The sequence below is a fragment of the Nannobrachium achirus genome, assembly GCF_963921795.1.
Source record: "Nannobrachium achirus genome assembly, chromosome: 4".
Classification (NCBI taxonomy): Eukaryota; Metazoa; Chordata; class Actinopteri; order Myctophiformes; family Myctophidae; genus Nannobrachium; species Nannobrachium achirus.
The window spans coordinates 43,949,266-43,977,195 of record NC_137813.1 but is presented as its reverse complement, the minus strand read 5'-3'; the positions used below and the strand labels follow the sequence as shown (position 1 = coordinate 43,977,195).

The window sequence follows — 27,930 nt, the reverse complement described above, 5'->3', positions numbered from 1 at the left end:
ATGGAGACCCCTGGTACCCATATATGGAGATCCATGTACTGTATGTGGAGATATGATGTAAGACCCTATATGCTCTGGGATATCTGTGTGGCCCATAAGCCACACAGATATGGGCTGTCTTGGCCATTTATGGATTCTGTTAGTGTAGTATGTGGCCGATGTGGCCTCCATATATGGGCATTCCCATATGAAGTCCTGTTAGATATGGGCTTAATATTGATGACATCAGGGAACTCCATATGGGCATAAAAGGGATTCTGTTAGTGTGACATCACAGTGAAGCCAGCGCGTGATGTCAGAGCGGCAATCCCGTTCTGTTAGAGTGGTTCCCCTGACATCACAGTGACATCAGAGCATGATGTCAGAGTGACAAACCCATAGACCTGTGATGTCACAGTGATGTGTCAGGGGAACCACTGTGTCAGGCGTGACCTACAGAGATACGCAGACAAGATGTGCCGGTTTTCATGGTAAACTGTGACCTACGGTCGCAATAACAGTGATCCGCAAACTTTTTCATTTGAAGGACCCTCAGTTTGGCATCTATTAGGCCACTGAGCCCCATATCTCAAAGAGTGTGGAATCAAATGGACCTAATGGATATCTGAAAATAACAGATGCAAGCTCTTTGTTTTTGTCCCCTCACCTGAATGTTAAATTGAGTAGCTAGTCAAGTCTCGCCAGTCACTACCAGTTAAAAGATGGATATACTGCAACCAAACAAAACATTCCAACTTCAAGAAGTACTTGGAGAAACTTGGCGGTTTCAATAAATTACTAATGACCTATATTACGAGGGTAATCATTTTGGAGGAGTTGCGTTTTTCGTTTCGACCATGGTTTCCGCCCGCTTGATGACGCAAAACTATATCCAGTTGATATCAGTCTACAGCAGAAGTTCACAAACGAGACCCAAAGGTGAAATTTAATGTCTCCCCGGGACCCAAACTAGTGAAAATAGCAGAGCTTTTAATCTTTTGAAATAATAATAATCAAAAACAAAATGTAGGAAACCAAAAATAAAGGGTTATTCACTTGCGACCCATTAAACCACTGTTAGGGAAACAGTGGTCTACACCAGAGATTCTCAACCTTTTAAGGCCACAACCCCCAAAATAATCATACTTGAACTGGACCCTGACGAGCACTAAGAGTTAAGGCATTACATTTTATATAACACGGTTCTATTGTGAAAATAGCAGAACTATGTAGATCTGCTATTTTCACAAATTCTGCCTCTAATATTTGACAATTTGGCCAATGTTTAATTTGTCACTTTATAAATGTGCAGATAACCCTCTATACACTTAAACTTTATGTTGGTTTGTGTACTGTTGAGTGAGAAAACAATGTTTCACATTAAGTTAATCATCTGGGGACCCCCCCCAAAAATAATTTGGGGACTACCGGCCCACAGGTTGAGAACCACAGGCAGGGACGTGCTGGCCATTGGGAAAAGCGGGACAACTCCCGAACGGCCGGTTCATTCCTAGCCGGCCATTAGGAAAAAAGTAAAAATAAAATGTCGGCCTTCGTCCCTTTTGGGGGCTGGGCGGCCAACAAAGTAAATCGTCACTGTCGGGCAGAAACCTCGTAAGTTTCAAATTCATAAATGTTTTCGTAAAGCAAAGCCCTGCTTCATCATACAAGGCCGTTGCACAAAAGTAGTGAAAACAGCAGATCTACAAGCACACAACGCCTCGCGGTGCGAGGCGTTGTGTGCTTATAGATCGGCTGTTTTCACTAGTTTAAATCATTTTTGAAATGATAAATACAAAACAAACGGTTTTGGACATACAAGATTTCCACCCGACAACGACGAAAAATATAACAAAAAATAAATAAAAAATTAGGGCCTCTCCAACTCTTTTTCCCGGGCTGAATCAGGGGCCCAGGGGGGTAGTGCAAAGGGGCGTGTCAGGGAGACCCACCTGCCCAGTGGCGTTGCCCCCAGGGGAGGTGGCAGGGGGATGGGGCATCCTGAGCTCCCTGGGGGGCGTGGCAGGGGGATGGGGCATCCTGAGCTCCCTGGGGGGCGTGCAGGCAGAGCTCTGGGACTCCTGGCTGGCAGGCTGCTCTGGAGACAAGGCGTCGCTGCTGTCCTCGTCAAAGTTGTACACGTCCAGCGTCTTTGTGTGGCTCTCCTTGCTGTCTATCAGCAGAGTCACGCAAACCATTAGATCAAATAGAATGACTAGAATTTCGTTCTTTTTTCAAGTTCTGATGATGAGTCAGTATAGCCTACTGTATTGGTTTTATCTTGCTTAGAGCATCATTGCTATTCAGATAGTGTCAGTAACATTGTCAATCACAGAATCTCAGTAACATTGTCAATCACAGGGGCACACAATCAGTGTGCCCCCTGTTTTCAGAGGCATCATTGTCACAGTGATTCACCGTGACTATGATGGCCTCCACTTGTTATCTAATTTTTAGGTGATAGCTAATCACCTAAAAGTCAAGGTGATCACCCTTCACCTGAGTAATATTGCCCATCCCTGCTCATGGCTAAAAAAAGATGAAATGATGTCAAAGGTTTATCTACCAATGACGGCCTCCTTGACGCCAGTGTCCACAGGCAGGATGTTCTTCACCACCAGCTCCATGGGACCAGGCCGCTGTGCCAGCTTCTCATTGAGGTCGTCAGTCAGCCTGGCCCTCTTCAGCCTCATCTGAGTGGCCTGCAGAGAGGCTACCGCCTGGGTCTCTGAGAAAACACACAGAGAGGCTACTTGCCTGGGTCCAGGGGTGTCACACCAAATTCTGGGCCCTGGGTACAAGGATTCACTGCGGGCCCCCCATGAATGTTCTACATTATGGGGAGGAACCCATTTAGACTGGGAACGCATTATTACGCATTATTTTGTGCTTTAACTAAAATCGTGAAAATGTGTGCAAATCCTTCTAATGTTTTTTGTTTGTTTCTATGTCAGCGGTGCTCTTTTGCACTTTTTCATGTCAAGGACCCCCAAAATGATATGTATTTGGCCCACAGACCCCCATCTCAAAATATTTAGTTCCAGGGACCCCCCAGAAGCAAAATTTGAGTTACAGGATTTTTGCTTAAAGCTATACTGTGTAAGTTGCTCAACTTGTGATCAGTAGCTCTATAGCAAACCTCGGTCGCGTCCGCGTCTTTCGGCCGTTTTTCGGTTCTCACACCCCCGCATCTGCCTCCACCTCGCCGAGATCTATCTTTTGAGGGGTCCCTGGTTGCTGTGCGTTCAGCCATTCCGGAGATACACTCCTTCACCCATGCTTCACCGTGCACTCGAGTATAGAGACACACGGGAGACTACAAATATGGCCGCCCTAGCGACCCCACTCCAAGATGCGCTGTGATTGGCCGGCAGTGTATAACCCTCGCTGTGATTGGCCGGTAGTGTGATGACGCAATTTTTCCGCGAAAACCGGTCCCCGGTAGGGATAATAGAAAACATATAAAGAGAAGGCTTTAGAAGCTGAAAATAACGGAGTGGGGGTTCTAAAACTTTAGCGATTTAACAGTTAGGACAATTTTAAGATTTGTTTTATAAAAAAAGTTACATGGTATAACTTTAAAAAAATACATATATTCAAAGATTTGCACACATTTTCACGACTTTTCAAAAATAGCAGATCGAGTGCCGCACTGCAAGCTTGTAGATCTGCTATTTTTCATTAGCTAAAATATAAAATAATCAAGGCCCCTCCACCTTGGGCCCCTAGTAACTCAGTCCCACTTTTCCCACCCTTGTGAAGTTGTGACGCCCCTGCCTGGGTCTCTGATAATTCAAACACACAGCAGGGATCATCAGCCAGCAGCAGCAGCAGCATTAAAGCCGCAGTCAGCTTTCTCACTGTGACTCACAGTAGAGGCTCAGTCAGACCCAAACACAACTATCAGGACACCTCTTCCTCTGCTGGCTAGCGGTGCTGAGTAATACTGTAGATGGTCGCGCGTCATGACACGCATATCGGAAATAGGGGGAATAGAGGGAAAAATGCACCTGCCTGCCCTTGATCTGTACATGAAAAGCTACTGTCAAATATGATTATGATTATTACCTTGCAGGATGTGCATACGAACAAGCTCAGAGCGTTCGGGCCTGCTGCAGATTTTGTGCTTCAAGAAGTTCCCGGTCTGCAAAGAAATTAAAATAATAAAAGAAATAGGATGAAATGTTTAGTTGGCATAGTTGTAAAGAAATATAGTCTGGACGTCTACAACAGTGTTTCTCAAAGTGGATTCCAGGGACTCTGTGGGTTCCTTTAGGGAGGCCTAAATTGACCCATACAAGTCTGTAAAAGGGAGACCTTGAAATGTGAAAGTTTGAGAAACACTGGACTACAATGTAAGCAAAGTGAGTGGTTGAGGTCTTACTTACCCTGGCTCTCTCTAGGCTACGGATCTGCTCATGAAAGGCTGCAGGGGTTTTCAGAGCTGTGGTTAAGACAAATGAAAAAATATGCATACGTTTCTATGTGTTCCAGTGGATCCAATGTAGTTATGATTTAGTCATAAGCTCTTGTTAATACTGTACCTTTCATCGGTTAAATATTTATAAAACACAGGCAGACTTGGCCACTTTCAACCTGGCGTTCATATTTTGGGCATGTCATTAAAGGTGACTCAGACGACCCATCGCACTGCAAGACGTTGTGAGCTTTTAGTTTGGCTATTACTTTGTGACACTGTCATACATACAACAAACTATAAAAATAAATAGGGCATTAGTTCATGAAAAAAACATAAAAAGATACAAATATGGAGATGGAAATGTTCTGTCTGACATTCTACTGAGCACACCAAATCGTTATGGTGTTTATTTTGGGAACTATCTGTTCATTGCTGGTGGTTGCTGAACGCGTAACTTCCTCGAATTATTCAAGCAGAAGGGGGTGTATTTAATAGAGCAGCAGCCAACTCATAGCAACAGGATGTAGTCTGCTTCAGTCATTCAAGTAGTGAGACCCAAGCAGAGATTTGAACTTTGATCTAGCAGAGATACACTCACACTGCTTGTGACAAGGACTGGTTCACCTATTAGTCACCTCGGCTATGACAGGCACTGTTTGCTTTAAACACACACACAGCCTAGGGGGGTTTAGCTCTGTGGAGTGTGTCAGTGGAGCAAGGAAAACATTCCTGCTAGTCACCCAAACCCTGGTGCATACCGGTACCTACCATTAGCCTATACGTGTGGGAGTGGCAGAGCGCTTCAGTGGAGGCTTGGGAGGTTCCAATCAGCGGTGGAAAGTAATTTACCCAAGTACTGTACTTAATAGTACAACTTTGAAGAGCTTTTAACTACTTTTAACTTTTACTTGAGTATTTCCATTTTTCAACACTTTATACTTCTACTTCACTACATGTCTTTGGCAAATATTGTATTTTTTACTGTACAGCAATTACTTGACAGCTTTAGCCTATGTGCCGTTCACACAAAAGTTCGCTATAAAAGGTCTGGATCAAGGACCAAATTGTTACATCTTTGCATTTTTCATTAGGTTATTCTAGTGTTTCTCAAAGTGGATTCCAGGGACTCTGTGGGTTCCTTTGGGGGGGTTCTAAATGGACCCATACAAGTCTGTAACTCTGACAGTGTACAAATGGAACCAAATGGACCCTAACGGGTCCATTTGGTTCCATTTGTACACTGTCAGAGTTAAGGGGAGACCTTGAAAAGTGAAAATTTGAGAAACACTTTGCATGTTACTTTGTATCACAAAACATACATTAAGCATTGAAGGGCCTCCTCTGCGTTTGGGGGGACGGCGTCGGGCTCAGAGGAGGTGACTGACCTCCACTGCAGGCCCAGTCGCTGACTCATGTTGGCTGTGTGGAGCCAGAGACCAGTTCAAGGCCTCGCCGGAATATAATTCTTAAGCAAAAAGTAGCTGACACGCAAATAGAACAGCTGACTTCAGTTCGGTTCGGCAGGGCTATGGCAGTGAGTTTCATAGGATTGCCACGAAACTCACTGAGCGCATGCATGTTCCCCGGACGAGGAATCCTAACCATTTGAGTGACCCCATGACATTATTGCACAATATATGATTTTTTGCCTGACAACCGACGACCATTGGTCAGTTCAAAACACTGGTTTTAAGATGCATAACCTAGAGGATATCCAACATATCCGCTATAGGGACGTGTTACAGTTTAGTGGCCTTGTGGTTAGGTTGCCTTGAGATTGGGAGGTCGGGGTTCAATGTCGGTCGGGTCACACCAAAGACTATATGGTACCCAAAGCCTCCCTGCTTAATTGACACTCGGCATCAAGGGTTGTTGGATTGAAGGTAAGTCCCTGCGACATATTATCGTCTCGTCCAGGGGGTGTACTTGTACATCAAGCCGCCTCATGCTACAGAAACAGGAGAAACGGCTACTGACCTATGGGCCGCATGGCGCCAGTACCATTTGTTCTCAAGCCTACTTTCTTACTTTGTACTTGCATCCTCTGGGGGGCGCTAATGGGGCTTTTTATAAAAGATGTGCTACATCTCTGAAGCTGACTCTGCATGAGTATACAGTTTTCTGTGTAGACATGAAAAGCAAATGTTGTTATAACTGCGACTGCACTCTGATAGCACACTGCTGGTGTGCTGTTTGCTTATCTAACAGTCTAACTAAGCCTTAAGACATTTAAGTTTCCAAAGATCATCCAAAGGCTGTGGGAGAGCGTGGCTCGATTAAGACATGAGCAGAGGATATATTTCATTCCACCATCAGACGGTTCTCAAGATAGCAAGAAGCCAAATACGAGCACAATAGTGCGACCATTATTCAACAAGTAAGTCGTTTAGAAATGCAGCAATGTTCCTTGGTCCCAAGTGCACAGTGCAATCGATAATGTTAATTTATCCATTTGTTGTAACACAGAGAATTGTAGCCTCACGGTCAGGGACGTGCTGGCCATTGGGAAAAGCAGGACAACTACCGAACGACCGGTCCATTCCCGGCCGGTCCAGGACAGCGATTTAAAAAAAAAGTCGGGCGCTGGTAATTAAGGTAACCGCCTTCGTTCCATTTTGGGGGCTGGGCGGCCTAAAATCACAGTAACCGCTCATCGGTTAGTATTTGGGGTCAATGGCCGTGAGGGCCTCTCCAACTCCTTTTCCCAGGCTGAATCAGGGGCCCACTTGTACACTTGAGAGTTAAAGTCATACTGTGTAAATTAGTTGTTTTTTTTTGGGGGGGGGGTGTTCTTGGTGACACCTCTGGGAGTGTCGTTACAGCATCTGTTCATAGCTTGTTTTTGTTGCTGGCTTCGAAGTACATTTCCAGAAATAAATAATGAATAAAATATTAAAAAATAAATACATTTCCAGTTCCAAATCACTTCCTGTGATTGCCTGCATCATTCTGCTGGAGTGTAGGGGGCAGACACCAGCAGACTCTCTCTCACAGGTAAAAATAGTATTTAGAGAATTGGTCAGTTACATGACATGGTTATTGTGAGAGAATATGCCAGATTGCCAGTGGAAAATTATACATATAAAAAGTATAACTTTCTATTTATTTACTTAAAAGGTTACACAGCATGACATAAAATGAACACCAAGGACTGTACTGTGTCATTTAGCCTGGCTCCGAGTATATCTTGGCTGTCGGGTGGAAAACGAGTATGTCCAAAACCGTTCCTTTTTAGTATTGTAACTTTTGCGCGACGCTTTTATATGATAGTATAAGTAGGAAATTGATTTACAAAAAAACATAAAAACAGGCAGGGGCTGGAATTTTCAAAAGGGCCTTTTGGTGGAAGCACCGAAAATAGCAGACCTCCAAGCTCACAACTATTTTCGGTGTGTGAAACCACACTGAACAAAGCACAACCAAGTCAATACTGCAGATGTGGCGTAATGGCATGGATTTCTTCACAGAGAGGAACATAAGATGCTGCATTCAAGTTCAGGAGAGTTTTGACAAGGCAATTCTATTGAATGCTACCTTCAGGTATGGCATTGAAAGAGGGCATTTGCATTTCTTTGACCAGAGTAAAAATGTCATTTATGGTCTGGAAAGGGCAGTTTTTACAGACAGAAAAAAAGGGCAGGGGCTCAAGCCCCCTTTGATGTCTATGTGTGCACGTGCCTGCATAAAAAGTTGAAACATGGAGATACAAGGTTTCTGCCCAGCAGTGACAACATGGTGGGTGAGATAAATGGATTGTGGTGCAGCAACGCCCGTACTCACGTGGCATGATCCCCTGTTCCACAAGCTGCTCTCTGGTTCGCCTCTGCTGCAGGCGGAGCTGGAGCACTGTGGGAGAACGCACACACACACACACCAGTGTTGATTTCGTCGACTAAAACTATGACGAAAAATGTTTGTCGACTGCGTTTTTTTCACTGACGAAAACGAAATAAAAAACGAAATAAAAACTAAGCTGTGATGACTAAAACTAGGACTAAATATATTGACAATTTCGCCAACAAAATAAAAAACTAGACTAAAACGTTAGGGAGGGACTGGTGGAAAAGAGAGTAATTTTACGTTTGGTTGCTCTCCGGTGTTGCGTGCTGAAAATAGCAGATCTACAAGCTCACAACGCGTCGCACAGCGTTGTGCTTGTAGATCGGCTATTTTCAGCACGCAACCAAGTGTAAAATCAGTCATTACGATGCAATCAAGGCCTGCCAAAATTAATTTTAGTCAACTAAATCAACTGTAGATTTAGTCGCCTAAAAGTTTATGATATTTAGTCGACTAAAACTAGACTAAAACAAAAACTTTTCAGGTGACTAAAATAATTATGACTAAAACTAAATGACATTTTATTCAAAAGACTATGACTAAAACTAAATCAAAATTTGCTCTCAAAAACAACACTGACACACACACACACACACACACACACACACACACACACACACACACGCACACACGCGCGCACACGCACACAGACGTCAGCGCTGAAACCCGTCTTCACGATATCATAACAAAAGTAATTATGCCTCCATCAACGCGTCCTCCCAGTGGCGCGACAGGAAACTGTGCTCACTGCCACATCCAGTACATCCTATTCACTTCCTGGATGGATTTTAAACAAGGGCTGTTAAGAGGAATATATCCCACATTTTTACGACGGTTTCTAAACTGAATGTGCTGGAATACCAACGATAAGCCAATACTGTATCTACATGAGATGCAAATGCACGGACCGGTGAGGGCAAACACAGTATAGCCTCTGCTGTTCCAACTTCAGATAGCAAACAGGCAAAACTGTGTCTAGCAGAAGCACAGATATAAAGTAAAATCCTCAGTGTTTATTTAAAGGTGGTGCCATAGTTTTGTACTTTTTCTATGGAGCGTCTATGGAGCTAACATTACTCTCATAGACCCGATATGCAAATAATATGTCTTTCCTGTGTATTTTTGGTTACTCCCTGACTAACCTCGCCTACCAGGCTTTCTGGGGGAAAGCCTGGTGTTCTTTCACAACAGGCCGTTTGGTTTCCGCCCAACGCGGAGCCTAGTGTAGTCTTTCCAGTCGCTACGAGTTGGACTAAAAGATGCATATACCAAACAAATTTTTCAAAAGCAAAACTACTCTGCATCAAGGAGTTTATTAGGTAGGTCCTAAAAGTATGTCCTTGAGCGCAGGGGAATTATTTTGGGTTAAAACTGTTTCCGGTGAATAGTTCCGTCAAATTGTAGTCCTTTGAGTACTACAACATGACGTGTTGTGGTTTCCGCTCAAGACCGGTTACAAGCCAGAAAAGTGAAGTGATCCCAGACTACTCCCTGACAGCTGAAAGCCTCCGAGTCAAAACGCCCAATCGAACAACACTGAGTTAATGACATCATAACATCATCCCCTCCCCTTTTACCATACACCCAACACTGTGGGTGTGGCTAACTTCAGCTGGGTCACCACCCACCTGACAACCAGGCATATTTAATGAACTGGTGGGTGTGGCCACATAAAAACATAATTGTAACACTTTCTGTACACTTTTTAGGAAAAAAACGTTGATCATCATGTTTTAGGGGGGAAAGAAATCATGGCACCCCATCTTTAACACAACGGGGGAGGCCTTCGTATAAGCCCACTTTGGTTTAACTCTTACAGTGCCAATCCGGAACTAGTTCGGCTTTATTTGTCCTTATCAGAGTGCCGATCCCGAACTAGTTCGGCTTAAAAAAATAAAAAAAACATCGTCATCTGTTTACACGGCCCGCGAGAGCGTCGCGCCGCCGATATTTACCATCCACTCCAATGCAATCCAGGATCTTTAGAGCTCATTTTCTCTGTTCCATGCATATCCATATTCCATGCATGAGGTGTGCAAGGTTTAATCATGGCTAAATTGCCGAAAATAGGGCTTCTAAAATGCTTGGTAGCCAATAGCTAACTTCAAGCTAACTTCATCCTCTTCCTGTACATGCACAAAGGAAAGTGTTCAGGCAAGTCAGGCGCCCTCTAGTGGTGAAAGGTGGCATTGAATGAGTTGTTAATACCTCTCCTGCACATAATACTTTTTGTAAAAAAAAAAGAAAAAAAAAGAAAAGAAAAACATCTTCCAACTGTATACCTTTATCTTACAATAAATGCGAGAAATCTCTGTGAGTATGTATGTATGTATGTATGTGCGCCGCGTATCTCGAGAATCGTTCGTCCCACCGGCATCAGGCTGTTTCTGAGGAAACCGGCGCAAGTGCTGACTAATTGTGACATCACTTCATAACAGAAAGGCTCTGACATCACGTACGCCACATGAGTCAACAAAAAATGACATGGTTACGTATTGAATGTCATCAGTATGACGTGTTCTGATGTTCATATATGGGCTTAAATGGACACAGGCAAACATATGGCCTGTGTCCATATATGACAAAAGGTATAATGGGGTTTGCATTAAAGGGGAAACCGGCACAGATACATACAGAGATCTCCATAATGGGAATAAAGGGACACAGACAAACAGATACAGAGATCTCCATATATGGGTATAAAATCGATGCAGACAGACAGATACAGATATCTCCATATATGAGCATAAATGGACACAGGCAAACAGATGGTCAATACGGGTCCTACAGAGATCTCCATATATGGGCATACAATGGATGCTTAGAGACAGATAACTCCATATATGGGCATCAATGGTTTGCATTAAAGGGCGGGGCATTCATTCCCTATTTACATTGTTCCCGAGTTGGCCAGGTCGCCGACTAGACGCTCGGCCACCCGAAGTTCCACGAATGAGACGTGTTAATTGCAAAAAAAAGGGGAAAAAAGTCTTGCTTTGAACAGATCTGAGCCCAGTTGATACATCATCACGGCTGTGGCATGTTGGTTTCTCAGCTGAAAATCTGCTATTTTGGGCGAGTGATGCAGCCACACCTCAAAGTATAAATCAGCCCAAGCCAAGGTCTACTGAACACCAACAGGCCAGAGAGCGTTCAGTACAGAGGTGAAACGTTTCCAGCACACCTAGATGAAGGGTTCCTAAACCTTTCAGGCTGAGAACCCCCCCACGGCCCCACCACACCCCACAATTTAGTTTTCTCACTGCGAGATGTTGTGAGCATGTAGATCGGTTATTCTCACAATGTTTGCCTCTTTCTTACATAATATTTGACAATTTGGTATTAAAAAGGTCTTAAGTCCTTCAATTGTCACTTATACAATAGCTAATGTGCAGTTACCATGTGTAGTGTTGGTTTGTTTACTGTGGAGTGAGAAAACAATGTTGCACACCAGGTCATCTGGGGACCCCCCAAAATAATTTGGGGACCCCCCTGGGGAACCACTGACCTGGATGGTTAATTACCTTGGTAGGGAATCAATAGGGAATCAATGGGAGTGGTGCTATAGCTCCAGTATTGGTCGAGCTTCACATGACAGTTAGCTTGCTGCAGAATATAGTCACGTCGGCAACCACATTTGCAATTTCCAATTGCATCGTTTTAGTTGCCAGACCCATGAAATGGGTAGGCCTACATAAGCAAATGTCGGTCTGTTCCTTTTCTATATAAAGGGTATATATGATGATGACATGATGATGACATGCCTACAAAAGGCATGATGTCATAAATGATGATGACAGACAGGGGGTCTGGCACAACCAGGTTGACCTGGTCTAGTTTTAAACACAGGGGTCCCCCAGGGCTCTATACTAGATCCGCCCCTTTTCCCCCCTCAACGTCCAAGTATCTTCGTTGAAACTAGCCAATCTACAAGCTCACAACCTTTGTAGTTATTGCTATTTTCGGCAAATGATCACCCCCCCCCCCCCCCAACAGGAATGCTAGCTAGGGGGCCTTCATGTGGTTAATTATACTAAAGAAAGTGTGGACATGTTCTTTCAGTAGAATCACACTGCTGCACAGAAAGAAAAGAAAAAGAAAGGAAAAGCAAAGCAGAAGGTGATGGGTGATGGCGTGAGGGAACACGAGGCCCGTATGTATCGTCAGCCCAGGGGCGTCAATTGGGTATTGCAGGGGTATGCAGCTGCCATACCCAGGGTCCAGGGGGGAAAATAAAAGTTACTTTTAAATATAAATCTCTTTTTCTATCTGTGCTGGTTATTGTGTTGTTAAATTACAGTAAAATAACTACAAATGCAATTTAACATAATGGTCACTTTAACAAGGTATTATAATTATATTCTCCACACTTGTATTCTCCCCAGCTTGACAAAATGGTATATTACCAGGTTCCGCAGGTCAGCTGCACAGGTGCAATGCATTATTGTTAATTGTGGCATGTTTACTAACATGCTAAGTTTAGCTGCACTTGAAAAACCATGACAAAAGTCGTTTTTTTTTTTCACAATAGAACGGTGTTATCCAAAATGTAATGCCTATTTTCCATGAGGAGTCCCATCTTTGCCATACCCTAGCTTTTGCTGAACTGACGCCACTGCGTCAGCCCCATGTTGTGTTCTTAGTGAAGCCTGCTTAGCGAGCTCCCCTCGCTGGCTCTGAAGGAACTAGTGAACACACAGTCACAGTGCACACGCGCACGCACACATGCAAACACACACAAACGTGCGCGACTGCATGCAGCAGTACAGTACATGTAGACACACACGGACCTGCTCAACTCCCCGGGGAGAGGCACACTGCGTCTGATCAGGCCCTGCGAGTGACTCACTCCAGCAAAAATAAACTGGGCAGCTGTGAGAACAAGGCCTGGGAACCATGAAATCTGGGGGCAGTTAGGGGGTGTGGGAGGTGGGGGGGGGACTGGGATCTAAAGCCGTTCACTAGGCAGAGGGGACATTCATGGAGCTCCCACTGGTGGGCAAGAGAATGCGGACCTCAAGGAGCTGAGACACAGGGTGGGAGAGCCCAGTCTGCGCTCTCACAGCCTCCAATGCATTAAGGGTTAGAATTATTGAATGCTTTAACCAGTGAAAAATAGCAGATATACAACGGTGCCGCACTGCGAGCTTGTAGATCTGCTATTTTTGAAACATTTTGAAAATCTTTGAAGATTTCTTTGAATAGGCTATTTCAAATCCTTCTGAGGTTGTTTTTAAAGACCTATATGTTTCTATGTCAGTGGTGCTCAAACTTTTTCATGTGAAGGACCCCCAAAATGATATGTAGGCCTGTTTGGTCCACGGACCCCCATCTCAAAATATTTAGTTCCAGGGACCTCCCAGAAGCAAAATTTGAGTTACAAATGTTCGCTTAAAAAATACATATATTCAAAGATTTGAACACACTTTTCAAAAATAGCAGATCTACAAGCTCGCAGCGCGGCACTCGGTGCCGCGCTGTGAGCTTGTATATCTGCTATTTTTCAATAGCTAAAAGGCCCCTCCACCTTGGCGCCTTGTCTTTTAGTTTTAGTCATAATTTAGTCACCTGAAAAGTTTTAGTTTTAGTCGACTAAATATCAAAAATTTTAGGCGACTCAGTTGATTTAGTCAACTGAAATGTATTTTGGCAGGCCTTGATGGCATCGTAATGACTGGTTTAACACTTGGTTGCGTGCTCAAAATAGCCGATCTACAAGCTCACAACGCGTCGCGCTGCGACGCGTTGTGAGCTTGTAGATCTGCTATTTTCAGCACGCAACACCTGAGAGCAACCAAACATAAAATGACTCTCTTCATTTTATGAAATCTCTCCCTAAGTCTAAGTTTTAGTCTAGTTTTTTATTTTGTTGACGAAATTGTCAATATATTTAGTCTTAGTTTTAGTCATCACAGCTTAGTTTTTATTTCGGTTTTATTTAGTTTTCGTCTGTGAAAAAAACATTTTTCGTCATAGTTTTAGTCGGCAAAATCAACACTGCCAGCGTCAAAGAAGTGCAGTGAAATGGAACATGGGTAAGCATGGAGGTACACTTCACGCCCGAGGTCCTTCTCCCGTACGCTAGGCTGATGTCAATCCTCTTGTTCCAGGTGAACCCTGGCTGACCCCCTCAGTGATGCGAAGTGGCTCCACTCTCCTGCTCACCAGCGGAGCATAAACAGAGGTAGCGTAAAGGGCTTTAGCGAAATCCCTGTCTTCTGATGTAATCTCTAATCTCAGACCCACTCCTCTCAACAAAACCATCTCAAGACTTGAGGTCTCATCTCCTCCTCAGATATCTGGGGATGGAGATTTTCAACAAGCACTCGATAAAAGATACAAAAAAGAAAACGCGTTGTTATGGATATAGATTCCTCATGCCCGGGGGAAAAAAAAATGTTTTAGAAACAGTCTGACATTAGTCTCTGTTGACATTGAGGTTATAAATAACAGAGTTCTTTTTTAAATACAGCCCCTTTGTTCCAAGGAAAATGAAGCAACTCTTTACAGAGACATTGCAAACCTTGTCACAGTCAAGTCTATACAGTAGATAAGCAAAACTATACTGTATTAACTGTTACTATATGATAATTTGCATGCATTTTCCTATAAGGTGTAACTAGTCATACACTGCAAACCATGACCGCTAATGGATAAACACATGTATATTTCTTAACCTTTTACTTTAATTTGCCAAACCTTTCAAATGAGCTGTGCATCATTTCAAACCACAAGTTAGCCAATGAGGATAGACAAATTACCCGTTCTATAACTAGCATGACGTGATTACCGGATATAACTTTACAAAACCCTCTATTTATATTAAGGGGCGATACAAGTGGTATTGCCATGAGGAAATTATAGAACAACCTCAAAACCTCATAGTGCATAGCATCCATCAAACCTTTAGTAAGTTTTCCATTACATAATGCAGGATGTACATAAGATGCATATTTGGATTAAGACTGGGCGATTACAGGGCGAAGATTCATGATTTGTGATGATATGGAAGGGATGACAGAATAGTTTTTTTAAAGAAAATGTATAAATCAGTGTCAGTAAGGCCTACTGTATATAAGTAACTGGGCAAATGCAAAGAAATAGAACAGGAGGAACAGTCAAGAAAGTTCAGAAAATGTATAATTACTCTACTGTAATGCAGCCTTTTAAACCAGGAGAACGTTATGCCATATCACAATATTCCATGAAATATCCCAAATCCCAGATGATCTAGTCACATATCATCATAAATCCATATAATATGGATATGGATACTCTGTTATTTAAAGGCACAGTAGAAGCAAACAAGACAGGTCTGGTGTTGGCAGACTTTTTTGCTTAATTAAATGTATACTCTGCATTTCCCCACTTCGCGCTAACGGTGCGGTAGGAGACATTTCCCCACTTCGCGCTTTCGGGCTTCGCGCTTTCGGGACTTTCCCCTCTGGGGTGGTACAAGGGTGTTGCATGTAAAAAGAAATGGCAGATGTATGCGTTGTGAGCTTGGAGATTGGCCATTTTAGGTGCATGACAGCAGCACACAACAATGTATAAATCAGGTTTGATGAGACTCAGTGGCAGATGATGCAAGTCATCAGGAAGTACAAAGAATCTATAAATAAGTATTACAAAAAATGCAAATCTTGACCTGAATTATACAAAAACAACAACGACGTCAGTTGTTTTATTTGATTCCACCTCCTTTTCTGTATGTCAATACATTACGGTTACAGAGACAAAATCATGCTTACATTACATGGAAGCAAACCATAATCAATCAACAGGGCACTATTATAAACACGGCTTATCGTTGCTGTCGGGCAGAAACCTACTATCTCCATATTCTAACTTTGTGTGTGTTTTTTTCCGTAAATCAACACCCTACTTGATCATACCACAGCGTCACACAAAAGCATCAAAAGTAGCAGATCTACAAGCTCGAAACACGGGCGAAGCGACACGTTTTGAGCTTGTAGATCTGCTACTTTTGAAACTTTTGAATTTTAATTCTGAAAAGTAACAGTTTGGAACATACAGTATGAGGTTTCCACCTGACAATGACGTTATACAGTATAAATAGCTAGTATCTCCTCCTTCTTTCAGACAACTTTAGTTGACCATCCATCAGCTAACAACAGCTTCTTGTACATGATGCACACAAATCACTCTGATGAGCTTTCAGGAACCCTGCCTCATTTCCTGGTGGGGCTCAGGCTGTACCACTAAAGCCCACCATCAGGGCAAGCAGCATCTACTCTACTATCTTTTACATTTTATCTTTTAAACTTTATTTTTTTAATTAGTTTTTATATAAAAATCACTGAAACAATTATACATTTCGCAGAGAATGTTTGGCAGCAAAAGAGAGAGAGAGAGGAAGAAAGAGAGAAGAGAAGAGAAGAGAAGAGAAGAGAAGAGAAGAGAAGAGAAGAGAAGAGAAGAGAAGAGAAGAGAAGAGAAGAGAAGAGAAGGAGAGAAAGCATCTGATTGTAATTTTACCCCTACAGATGGTGGGGGCCTCCACATCAAGGCAGGCCATAGAGGACAGTGGTGGCTTTCTCCGTGGCCAGGTCTGCAGTCCCATGGGTTGATGATAAGGACGGTGGAGAACGAAGAGTTTACAGGAGTTTGGGAGAGGAAAAGCTCCGGCTATACGAGCAGACCGACAGCTGGGTTCTGAAAGTGGAGCGTGGTCCCTCCCCTCTTCCTCTCTGCCGGGCCGGCCTCGGTGGAGAAAGTGTGTATGTGTATGTGCGTGTGTGAGTGCTCTCACTCGTACTCCGTGCTCAGCCAGCGAGCGTCAGGAGCAGGAGGAGGGAACACAGGTCTGCCCTTGTTAACCCTTGCCGGTTCCCTGCGCTTTGCTGTCTGAACAATAATGCAACAAACTATCCTATAGGGCACTTTCATCATGCCATCACAAAGCACAGCACTGATCATCAGTATTTGTCATGTCAGATAACTCACAAATAGATTGAGACCACTAATAGAACATTGTATTTATAAAATGTAAATGCAAGCGTGAATATTATATTTGATCTTGGCGTTCATGCTCTGCTTATACATGACTCCCTGCTCAGCACATTAGCAGACAACCATTTACGAGAGGGGAGATATACATCTCCAAACCCCTCCCCAGGGGAAACAGAACACTTAGGAAAGCAGAACTTACTGGTGGTACTGGGAGCAAACAATGCACATACAACATCAGTGGCAACACTGACAACAGGAGGAAGTGCAATGAATCAGATGAGCTTAAGTAGACCGCCAATTGATCAGCTGCTTGACACGTCACATTCAGTAGATCTCCCACATAGAGCTGCACAAGCATGTGAAGTTACCTCCCAATCTGCCTGAACTAGTCTTGCAAGCTACGCATCATTTTGTGATTGCTTTGGTCAAATACATTACAACCAGCCTTTGGTCATCCTCATCATATTGAGTGTGAGACACTCCATGAGAAAGAAGGCTGAGAGCTTTTGTTTTTTATTCTTCTCTGAATTGCTGATGCACAACACTGTCCCCCCATGGGTTATCAAATGTTTATCTCTGTGTCACATTTTGGTGATAAACTGTATAGTTCTAGTGTTCTTCTAGTGATTTTTCATTCAGTTATGATGCTATTTTGATTCACTGCAGTCTGTGTCAATCGTCATTCCGATCTTATCTGTTGTCTCTATTTGCAGAAAAACCCAAACATTGTAACATTTGTGACTAATATTTATTCGGAAGAGGCCCTGTTGAATGTCAAGTAAAGAGAAAGAAAGAAAATGTGAAGGAGGGACAGAGATGAGTGAAGGCAGAGCCTCATATGAAAGGCTTTACTGTTAGTAGATACAATAGTTGCTCAATAAATATACCATTCATCACTAGATGGGAAATGAGCTAAAAGGAAATGACTCTAATTGTAATAAATGCCAGGTGTTTTCAATGGTCCAGGAACACTGCTTAAACAGAACAATGTTCCTATAAAGAGCAGGTGTTCAATCCTTTGGTTTAGTAGCTCCTCTGACAAAATGAAGCCATGACAAAGATTATTACTCTCTTCAAAGGGTGCTTTGTATGACTTTGTCCATTAATAACGCATAGATTCAAAACATGGGCGAAATTTAGATTTGAATTGAAAAGGACTTAATTGTGATATTGAGGATTACTAACAATTTTAAAATCTCCTTAGTGAAATAAATCAATACAAACAAATGTGGGATTTGATCCTATCGTTGCTTGTTGATGCTAGCTTACATTCATATTTCCTTAATCAGCAAGAACAGCACTGATCTGGTTTGTCCCCATGTTACCGGTTGCTCTGTTTGGGGATTAGGCAAAATGTTGTTGTGCCTCATTGTTGGTGAATGTCAGCCTGCCTACCAGATGTGTACAAAGTACAGCACAACCCGTTATTAAGACTGATATGCCCGGGGAGCAATTCCTGACTGGAATCTAGCAAGCTCTGTGATCAAGACACTCAATTGGCAATAACAGCCACTTTTCTTTGTCTTTAGAAAGGACAATGCCAAAGCAACAGAAGTCACAAATCTTTCGCAATATACTATCAGTGAAATTCAATTGAATTATTTAAAGCCCTATTAGAAAACAGCTGTTATTATATATAGTAGCCTGAATAAACCAGTTTCCCAAGAACTATTTGAACTATGTGATTATGTATTGCACAGGCTTCCAAAAGCAATTCCGACGCAATTCCTCACTTCGCTCCTCTAACTAATTGCAGGAAAGAGCTTGTTTTCCCATTGTCAGAGTAGTCCTGCTCTTAAATGGATGATAGATGGCTGAATGGATGAGGGTTTTGGTCACTGTGCAGAGGTCCACTCACCATTCTTGCGCTCCGTGAGGGGCAGAGGACTTGGGCTGTGTCGCCGCAGGGACAGTTCCTCCAGCTCGTGAGTTACGGCCTCACTGCACGGGCTGGGGACCAGCAGCTCTCCCATCACCTTGGGATCCCCCTCCTCCACAGACAGACTTCCTCGAGACCCCATGGGTCCTTCTGGAGGAGGTTTTTTCCCAGACTCCGGTGAAGCACTGCACACGATTTTAGGGAGAGGACAGACGTCAATATCAGTCATTTTATATTAGACCACATATCATGTTACTTTTTTTCTAACCATGCTGGCGTAATTATTAGGTGAAAATATTTGTGTTAAGTACACATAATGTAATATGTAATAATTGTAGGCCTATTATATATTCGTTCCAGAATCATATATTTGGTAGAACATTGGTCCTAAGATGTGGTAGTCTTCTAAGGGGAAATGTCCTCAACTAAATGTTCCTATAGCCTACATTAGGAACATTGTAGAGTCTACAATACGGTCCTGAGCATAGAAGAGTTTGAGAACCCTTTCTGATGACATACTGCACTTTATTAACAGAGCAGTATGACAGTTTTCTGTCATTGACACCGAAAGTAGCATCTGACATATTCATAACGTTTCTTTGAGGTTTCCCACATAAACTTTGATTAGAATCTTACAAAAAGCTATCTAACTAGCTAATGATTGTTGCACTTTTCTTTTGACTGTTTTTAAACTTTACTGTTACACCACTTGACTTGACTTGCTTGACTTTAAAATCATTTAAACCTAAGATATTCTTAAAAGCCATGCCTACAATATCTACGTATAAAGTACCTCCTTCTTTCCATGAGCCAGACAAATGTGATCTTATTTCATAAGATATGAGTCCTACTCTTCCACATAGAGTCAGGGCGTTGTGTAATTTTCCTATTAACCTCCCAAAGGAGTTTTTTTTGTCATATTATTTGTTTTGGCACACCGTAGACTCGTACAAATTACATTACATAGAATCGTTATTGATTCCCATGCCTTTTCTTTATGAGAAGAGTTTATCTTTTTAAAAGAAGCAATATTATGTTGTTTTTTTAAATTTTTATTAAGCTATCGTTAATAATGTTTTTTTGGTGAGGATAAAGGAGGAATCTGCTCTTCCTGGTGGTGAATGCTCACTGCACAGTTATTTTCCAATTAATGTACACACAGCCAGGACAGACAAACATTCTTGTTAACACAACTCCCCCAAAGACTGGCTTGGACGCACATGGAGATGTTCTTACATTGTTTCCTTTGATAATGGCTCACCAAACACTGTTATTACACATCACACAATGACGCATAATGTTCTTATCTAAATATTTGTGTCAGACACAAACTAAACATCGCATAGGCCTACATGCCTTATCATGTATGTAATGTTAAAGGAGTAGTTTACCCCCAAAATGACTTTTTTTCTATTGATTACTCATGCCATGGAGACTTGAGTTCAATAATATTTTTAGTTTTTTGTCGCATTCCTAAGACAAAAATGGGATGACAATAATTTTACCCCCATTCGTTCCAGATGGGGACCCGTTTCGAAACGGGTCAATGGGGGTAAATTTCGAATCAAATTTTTGTCTTAGGAATGTGACAAAAACCAAAAAATATTATTGAACTTTACTCTCCATTGCATGAGTAATCAATAGAAAAAAAAAGTCATTTTGTGGGTGAACTACTCCTTTAAGTATAGGCTACTCTTTATTGTATCACTTTTTTATTCACACACAGTGAAACAAGACATAGGCATACAACACCAATAAGACAATCAGGACAAAGAAACAAAAACAACAACCGAACCAACACAAAAAAGACAAATTAAACTAGACTAACTAAAGAAATTCGCCATAACATCAAAGTATTACTTTCTGGGGGCACAAAATTTAAGATTAACACTTATCTTCTCAGCCCCTCTTTAAATGAGCTATACAGTAGGCCTACTACTAGTTCCTACACCCGAACTTTTTAACTTCTCGTGTTCCATCTTAATCAAATGTGTCTCTTGGAGTAAGAATATCTGCATTTTTTCCTTCTTCAATTTGTCATAACCCGTATTTAGTATAGGCTACTCTTAGATAATAAACTCTTACCGTGATTGATTTTATGATGACAAGGTTTAGGCTATTTTCAGATCGTGACTTATTCCTAGCTGTTTCACAAAAGCCAGGAATTTCTAAAATATGTAATAAGTGTGACTAAACCAGCTTGTGTGGGGACAATGTGTACAGCAGGCCTTATGCCTCAACAAATGACTGTTCTATCTGTTAGATTAAATTCCTTGAGCCTTCATTTCAATTTCACAATTTCTTTGTGGGCCACCCTCCCAAGAACCTCTGTATTTAGTCTCCAGCGTTCCTTAAGGGTGGGGACAACAACAGCAACGATTTTCCAGAATACACCAAAATGTATTACATGAAGTGGTAATGTTTAAACGATAATTACTGATGATCATCATCCTACAGGTATAAACATGGGCAGTGAACAGTGAGAGTATAGCGTAACAGAACAACGTGAATCAATAACCTGAAATGAACAAGATGGAAATTATATTAGGGAGAATTCCAAGTGGGAAGAAAGCATGTGTCCTGGTAATGCATTGTCTAAAGCAACCATGCAGCCAAGGCAATTTGTAACTTGACCCATTGAATCTTATCCAAGACCAACTTTCAAAGCACGGTTCATCTTCAATCCATTATCCAATTCCAAATGCTCATTATAAAGTCACTTCCAGTATGGCCCATTACCGGTATACCACTGTCCTGGAAGAATAGTTATTTCTGACTGGCAGGGGAATATCCATGACTCCATTACTTTTTCTTAATGCAGTGCAACTGGACCTTAAATTTACAATTCATTTCAAGTAAGTTTGGAGTTCAACTAACCGTCAACCAAAAGGACCAATACAAAAGACAGAATGGCCAAGTTATCATCTATTGTTATAGCCGAAAGAGGCTTCAAAAATATTTTTCTGAGCTAAAACCCACATGTATTTTTCTTAAAGAGCAGACTTACAACATCAAAGGGAATATTTTATCATCCCATCTCAGGTGTCTGTAAAAAGAAAACAGTAGCCACATATTTAGAGTTATGCTGAATTATTCTCCAGTTACGTGGCTCACAGCACAGTGTCAAGATCCAGCCATGTTTTGCAGCTAATATGGCCACTTTAGCTTCCACATCAGAGGAACAACAACAGTAAAGGCAGCCAACAATATAAAAAAAACAACCCTTGAGCTGGTTTAAAACCACCACTTATAGGCAATGAGAAAAACCTTTAGAAATAATCCCCTGACCTTCTCTGCTGGTGCCCTAATGCTGAACACACGTGACGTTCAGACACACTTGGTGGGTGTTATCGAAAGGTCCTCCTGGCTCACCTTGGCATTTGCAGCGAAACCCAGACTGTGGATGAATCCTGGTGCGGTGGCTCAGAACGAGGCTCACGGCACGCAACAACTGAAATCTGGTTTAGGGTGCAGCCACATACTTCTCCATCTACAGTACATGCCAAACTACTATCATGTCAAAAACGGAGCAAAAAGTTATTTGAGTTTGTCTCTGAAACTGCCAGGCATGTGCTACTAACATTCAAGATAAATGTCCGGCTGGATGAACAATACCCATAAGGCATTTTTTCTAAACAATGGCATGAAGGCCCTGGGTGATCTATTGCAGGGTTATAAAACATTTTTTTATTGTTATGGTACTTTTATCTTCATAGCTTTACCAGAAAATGTATCAGGTTTATTGTATCTGGCTACAGGTCCATCCAAAGACATTCTAAAGACAAAGGGGGGCTGTTTCATACAAAAAGAAAGATATTTGTAGTGATCACTGTGGTGAAATGACTCTGCATTTATCTGTGTGGTCGCCTCTACGCACAACTGTCCTGGGGAAGCCAGGGAACAAACCAGGGACCTTCCGTTTCCCAGATGGCTGTTCTACCCCCTGAGCTACTGCCTGGCAAAGATAGAAGTTCCAAATACATTAATGCCATTATCCTGACTGGGTGGCCTGTCCTCACTCCGTCCAACAACATTATTGTTAATATGTGGGGGACATGTATCATTGGGTTCACAACACATACTAATAAAGTACAACATGAGCATTGTGTTGATCATATCAGAAAGATTGATGTGTCAGAGGTTCTCCGAGAGGAGTGACCCAAACACCCTGTGTTATCACGTCCCATGAAGTCTCCTAGTCGGCACAATACACTGCAGATGGTGGGAAAGCCAGAGGGAAATCCCTGTAGGCCTGAGTTCACTTTGAAGCCACGCTACATGCAGCTGCCAAGAGAGGCTGAAAAGGCATGCCTTTGGCATCATCATCATCATTATCAACACAAACACACACAAACACACACACACACACACACACACACACACACACACACACACACACACACACACACACACACACACACACACACACACACACACACACACACGTTTATAAATATACTTGCATGTGTCTGCGACAGCCAAAATAACATGCATGCATACACGCACATACATGCACAAGCTTATACAGAATGTACATACACACACGTGATTGCATTGTGTTTGGTATCTGAGATTAACTGTAACATGAGCCGGGAAATCATGTTACATTGTATCGCAGCTGTCTTACAGGGTCATGAAGATAACAGATAGATGGACTTAATAGTAACAGCTCAACCCTCTGTCAACCTGGGCTGTAACTGAGACATTTATTGTAAAAGCTAACTTATATTTTCCCAGAAGACACAAATTAAACTTTTTTTTTAATTTGGCATGTATTCTTTTTACAAGTAGATCCTATTTAAACACCAGGTGGCATTACCATCATGGCAAGTCAGACAAGTATTTACCTGTAAACAATTAGAGGCTTTGCAGTTAAAGGACAACTTTAGTTTTTGGAGCCGTGTGCAGAGCACATGGGCTCCCTCTGAGTGGCAATGTGTGTCCTGTCTCACCAGAGTCTGTGTCCAGTCGAGAATGAACAGGATCTGCCCATGCGCAATTCTTTGGATGGGATTTATGTCACTTTGAAGTGAGCCGATTTTTTGGATGGGAGGATGGGATTTATGTCACTTTGAAGTGAGACGATTTTTTGGATGGGATTTATGTCACTTTGAAGTGAGCCGATTTTTTGGATGGGATTTATGTCACTTTGAAGTGAGCCGAATCTCTGGGATCCGTTCTTTTCAAAGAGCCGTTCAAAAGTTATTTATTTTGTAAATACTTTGTAGATTTTGATTATAATTACAAATCACTTCAATCAAAAACATAGACCTGGAACTGCTCAAATTCACGGCTCCACTTCGAACCGAGGTTTGATTTTTACAACAAGGGTTTATATTTTAGATTGTAATTAGAGAAAAGAAAAAGTGAGTGTTAAAATGTTTTTATTTGCTTCGTTCTATTGTTTTATCGCGTTTACCGTGCTAAAATGTGGGGCATGTGTACGCATGGGGGCATTGCGTACAAGTGGCTAAATATGTATTTTTAGACACAATAAGCCAGCAGTTTCTTTATTGCTATTTACAGTAACACTTCTAGCCCCATAAGTCACATCCAACCATGAAAGGTTGTGTTGTATCTTGGGAATGGGCTTATTCTGTGTAAAATTACATATTTAGCCACTTGTATGCATGCCCCCAACCACTGAAATAAGAATCTCTAAAACAATAGAAAGAACTAAATGAAATAATTTTAACACTCTTCTTTTATATTCTTTAATTACAATCTAAAATATGAACCCTTGTTGTAAAAAACTAAAGTTGTCCTTTAAGCACATAAATTCACACAATTAGTACAGTCTTGAAATCGTGTACACTTAAAAATGAGGACCATTGCAAATTGCAATGTCATTAAAGGAATTCAAATGGCCATCAGTCAAAGACAAATGGGCTGGGCTGCACTTATTTTCCACAATAACTTACTATGCAATGATGACTGAATTGGCAATAAATCAGTGATGTCTAATGTTTGAAGGAATGTGCAAAATGCAACCAAGTTGTCTCGTTGCATAACGCAGGCACACACTGACTGAACTACATGTGACAGTGTGACGACAATAAAGCCACAAAATGTAACTTGTGAATGATTTCTCATCTGTTGTTTGTCATTTTCTGTCCCGTTTTTTAGATTCCAGCATGACAAATTCCAGAACTACAAAAGAGAAGAACATTGAGGAATTTAGATTATGCCTTAATGTGTCCATGACCATGACCATGACCATGACACAGTCACCTAATAGGCCTACTGAATTTAAAATAATCACTTTAAAACAACTGCTCTGTTAGTTTCTTGTAAGACTGGTTTAAGGTATATTACATATTTGTACCATGATATTCAGGTTGATATTTGTGATCGTAAAAAAGAAAAGATAAAAGAAAAAAAAGAAAGAAAGCTATAGTTAAATTACCATCCATTACAGTGGAGACGGTGTCGTCTTTTCCAAGGAGACAACGTAGAAATGACAGATTACTTCTCTTCACGAAAGCGCCAAGTGCATTATAAATGGAGGAATTAGAGATGAAACAAATGACTAACTTCTGAGTATCTCCGAGATTTATTTGAATTGCAGTAGAGCTGTTGTCATAACCTCAGTGCTGTTAGTTTACAATCATTTTCAAGTTCCTGTCATTTGCTAGGTGACAAGAAATAAATAGTATAAACCACACTGCGATGACAGCTACTCTCAGTTTCTAATTTGGCTTGGCCATCCACTGGATACACAAACTCTACCATTACACTGTGTTTAGCCAAGGCTCTGTGGGAAACGGAAGAGAAAGACAAGGAGGTTAATGTGGCTGCTACATGCAGGGGTCATCGCCATGCTGGCTTGTGGACATTTCTATCAAAATGTGATTTTTGCCACAGAGTTACAAAAGGAGTGGACAATAATATTAGCAGAATCACATCAAGAGCTAGCCCTGAATTACCATAACAGGTCTGTAATGGATCCATTTGTACACTCTAAGACTTAAGGAGGTCCTTGCAAATAAAGTACTACTAGTGGACAACTAATGTGCCATAGTGTTGGAGTAAATCAGTGTCATACGTATAATCTGAAGAAAACCTGGAGACTTGACATTCAGTAATTGTGTCTTTTGATGAAAGTGTCAACTGTTATGTAAAAAACTAAAAACACAAAAAATTGCCACAGACAAGGGTATGTGGATAAGCTGTATCTGTTCATCGTGAAGCAATGCAGGTATTATACGGGTAAATTGGCTTAGCATAATGGGTCAACCCTCACCTAGCGGAGGGAGGGGGGAGGAGGGTCAACTCCACCCCAACCCCAAACTGTAAAGTAGCTTTAAGTTCAATGTACAGTACAACATCTCCTGTGTGAGCAACAACAGTGAGCGATCAACAGTCATGGGACACAAGGATGACGAGATAAAATTCAGTGGAAAGAAATCTCAGCCACAATAAACACTGATTACCTCACCACCAATGGGGCCAGCAGAGGTTAGTTACTATGCAGCTAAAAATAGCCAATATTATGAGCCACGATAAGCATCTGGGAAGTGTGTGTGTGTGGGGGGGGGGGGGGGACTTTTCCTTTTGTATGCCAGTCTCGGGGGGATGATGGTGTCACCACATGGCCACATAAGAAAACTGTTGTACTTACACAGCTATAGGCACAGTTAACGCCTTCACACATCCCCCCTGAAATTCCCTGATTTCAACGACCATAACGTTCCCATAACTCTAATAAAGTCGCGAGTGGCACGCCAGGCCGGTACTATAAACTACTCCCAGGGACGTGCTGGCCATTGGGAAAAGCGGGACAACTCCCGAACGTCCGGTTCATTCCCGGCCGGTCCAGGCCGGCCATTAGGAAAAAATAAATAAATAAAATGTCGGCCTTCGTTCTTTTTTGGGGGCTGGGCGGCCAACAAAGTAAAACGTCACTGTCGGGCAGAAACCTTGTATCTCCAAGTTTCAAATTTGTACATTTTTCGTAAAGCAAAGCCCTGCTTCATCATACAAGGCTGTCGCACAAAAGTAGTGAAAACAGCCGATCTACAAGCACACAACGCCTCGCGGTGCGAGGTGTTGTGTGCTTGTAGATCGGCTGTTTTCACTAGTTTAAATCATTTTTAAAATGATAAATACAAAACAAACGGTTTTGGACATACAGTACAAGGTTTCCACCCGACAACAACGAAATATAAACTCATGTAATTGGCCCACTGGCTTGTCACTTGTAATGATCTGAAATGGCAAATCTTTGAGTAGCAGCAGCGCTATAGAGAGAGATCTCTCTCGATAGCGCGCAATGAGGGCCTCTCCAACTCTTTTTCCTGGGCTGAATCAGGGGCCCAGCATGTTTCTGACTACTCCACTGCTTACATCTTGTTCTCTTGTTTCTGCTGCTGGGGCATGGCCAGCGTGGAGCTTGGCAGGGGGTGAGTGGATGAGGGGCGGCTAGACCACAGACAGAAATAACTTCTTGCTTGCTCATTGGCATGCTTGCTGAGACTGGATCTGGGAGCCAGAGGGAGTATCTGTTTTTGTCTAGTATCACAGAGAACGGTGGGGCAGCGCAGACTGAGATTCTGTAGTTCTTTGCTCTGTGAATGGCCCCCACTCCATCAGGCACAGGCAGGGGTATCCATGGAACTTAAAATAGAATAAAGATTAAAAAAAACCTAAAGCCTGCACACTGTTATTTGCTCCCCACTGACTGTTTATTACTACAGTACAACGTTTCGATCCCAAAGGATCTTCAACAGAACTGAAATAGAACCCTATTTTGTTGAAGCAATCGTGTCGTAAAGATAATAACCAGCTTTAGCACGCACATCAAGAGAAAATGTAAAACGAAATTCAAGTTATTCAAAAC

The 27,930-nt window shown here is 42.0% G+C and overlaps 1 protein-coding gene across 5 annotated transcripts in view; it reads right to left on the bottom strand.

The window, feature by feature from the left end:
• The window catches only part of mrtfbb (myocardin related transcription factor Bb), a 50,419-nt gene that overhangs the window by 16,927 nt on the left and 5,562 nt on the right, over window positions 1-27,930 (bottom strand). For 2 of the 5 annotated variants that reach the window (XM_080725120.1, XM_080725121.1), the window contains exons 3-8: window positions 19,071-19,276; window positions 8,180-8,245; window positions 4,368-4,423; window positions 4,048-4,123; window positions 2,546-2,707; window positions 1,932-2,152 (exon numbers count right to left, since the gene is read on the bottom strand). In XM_080725120.1, coding sequence (XP_080581246.1) covers window positions 1,932-2,152; window positions 2,546-2,707; window positions 4,048-4,123; window positions 4,368-4,423; window positions 8,180-8,245; window positions 19,071-19,276 — 787 coding nt within the window. Of the gene's footprint in view, window positions 1-1,931; window positions 2,153-2,545; window positions 2,708-4,047; window positions 4,124-4,367; window positions 4,424-7,306; window positions 7,400-8,179; window positions 8,246-16,738; window positions 16,927-19,070; window positions 19,277-27,930 lie in introns of those variants that run through there. The other 3 variants (XM_080725122.1, XM_080725123.1, XM_080725124.1) reach the window with 3 other exon arrangements.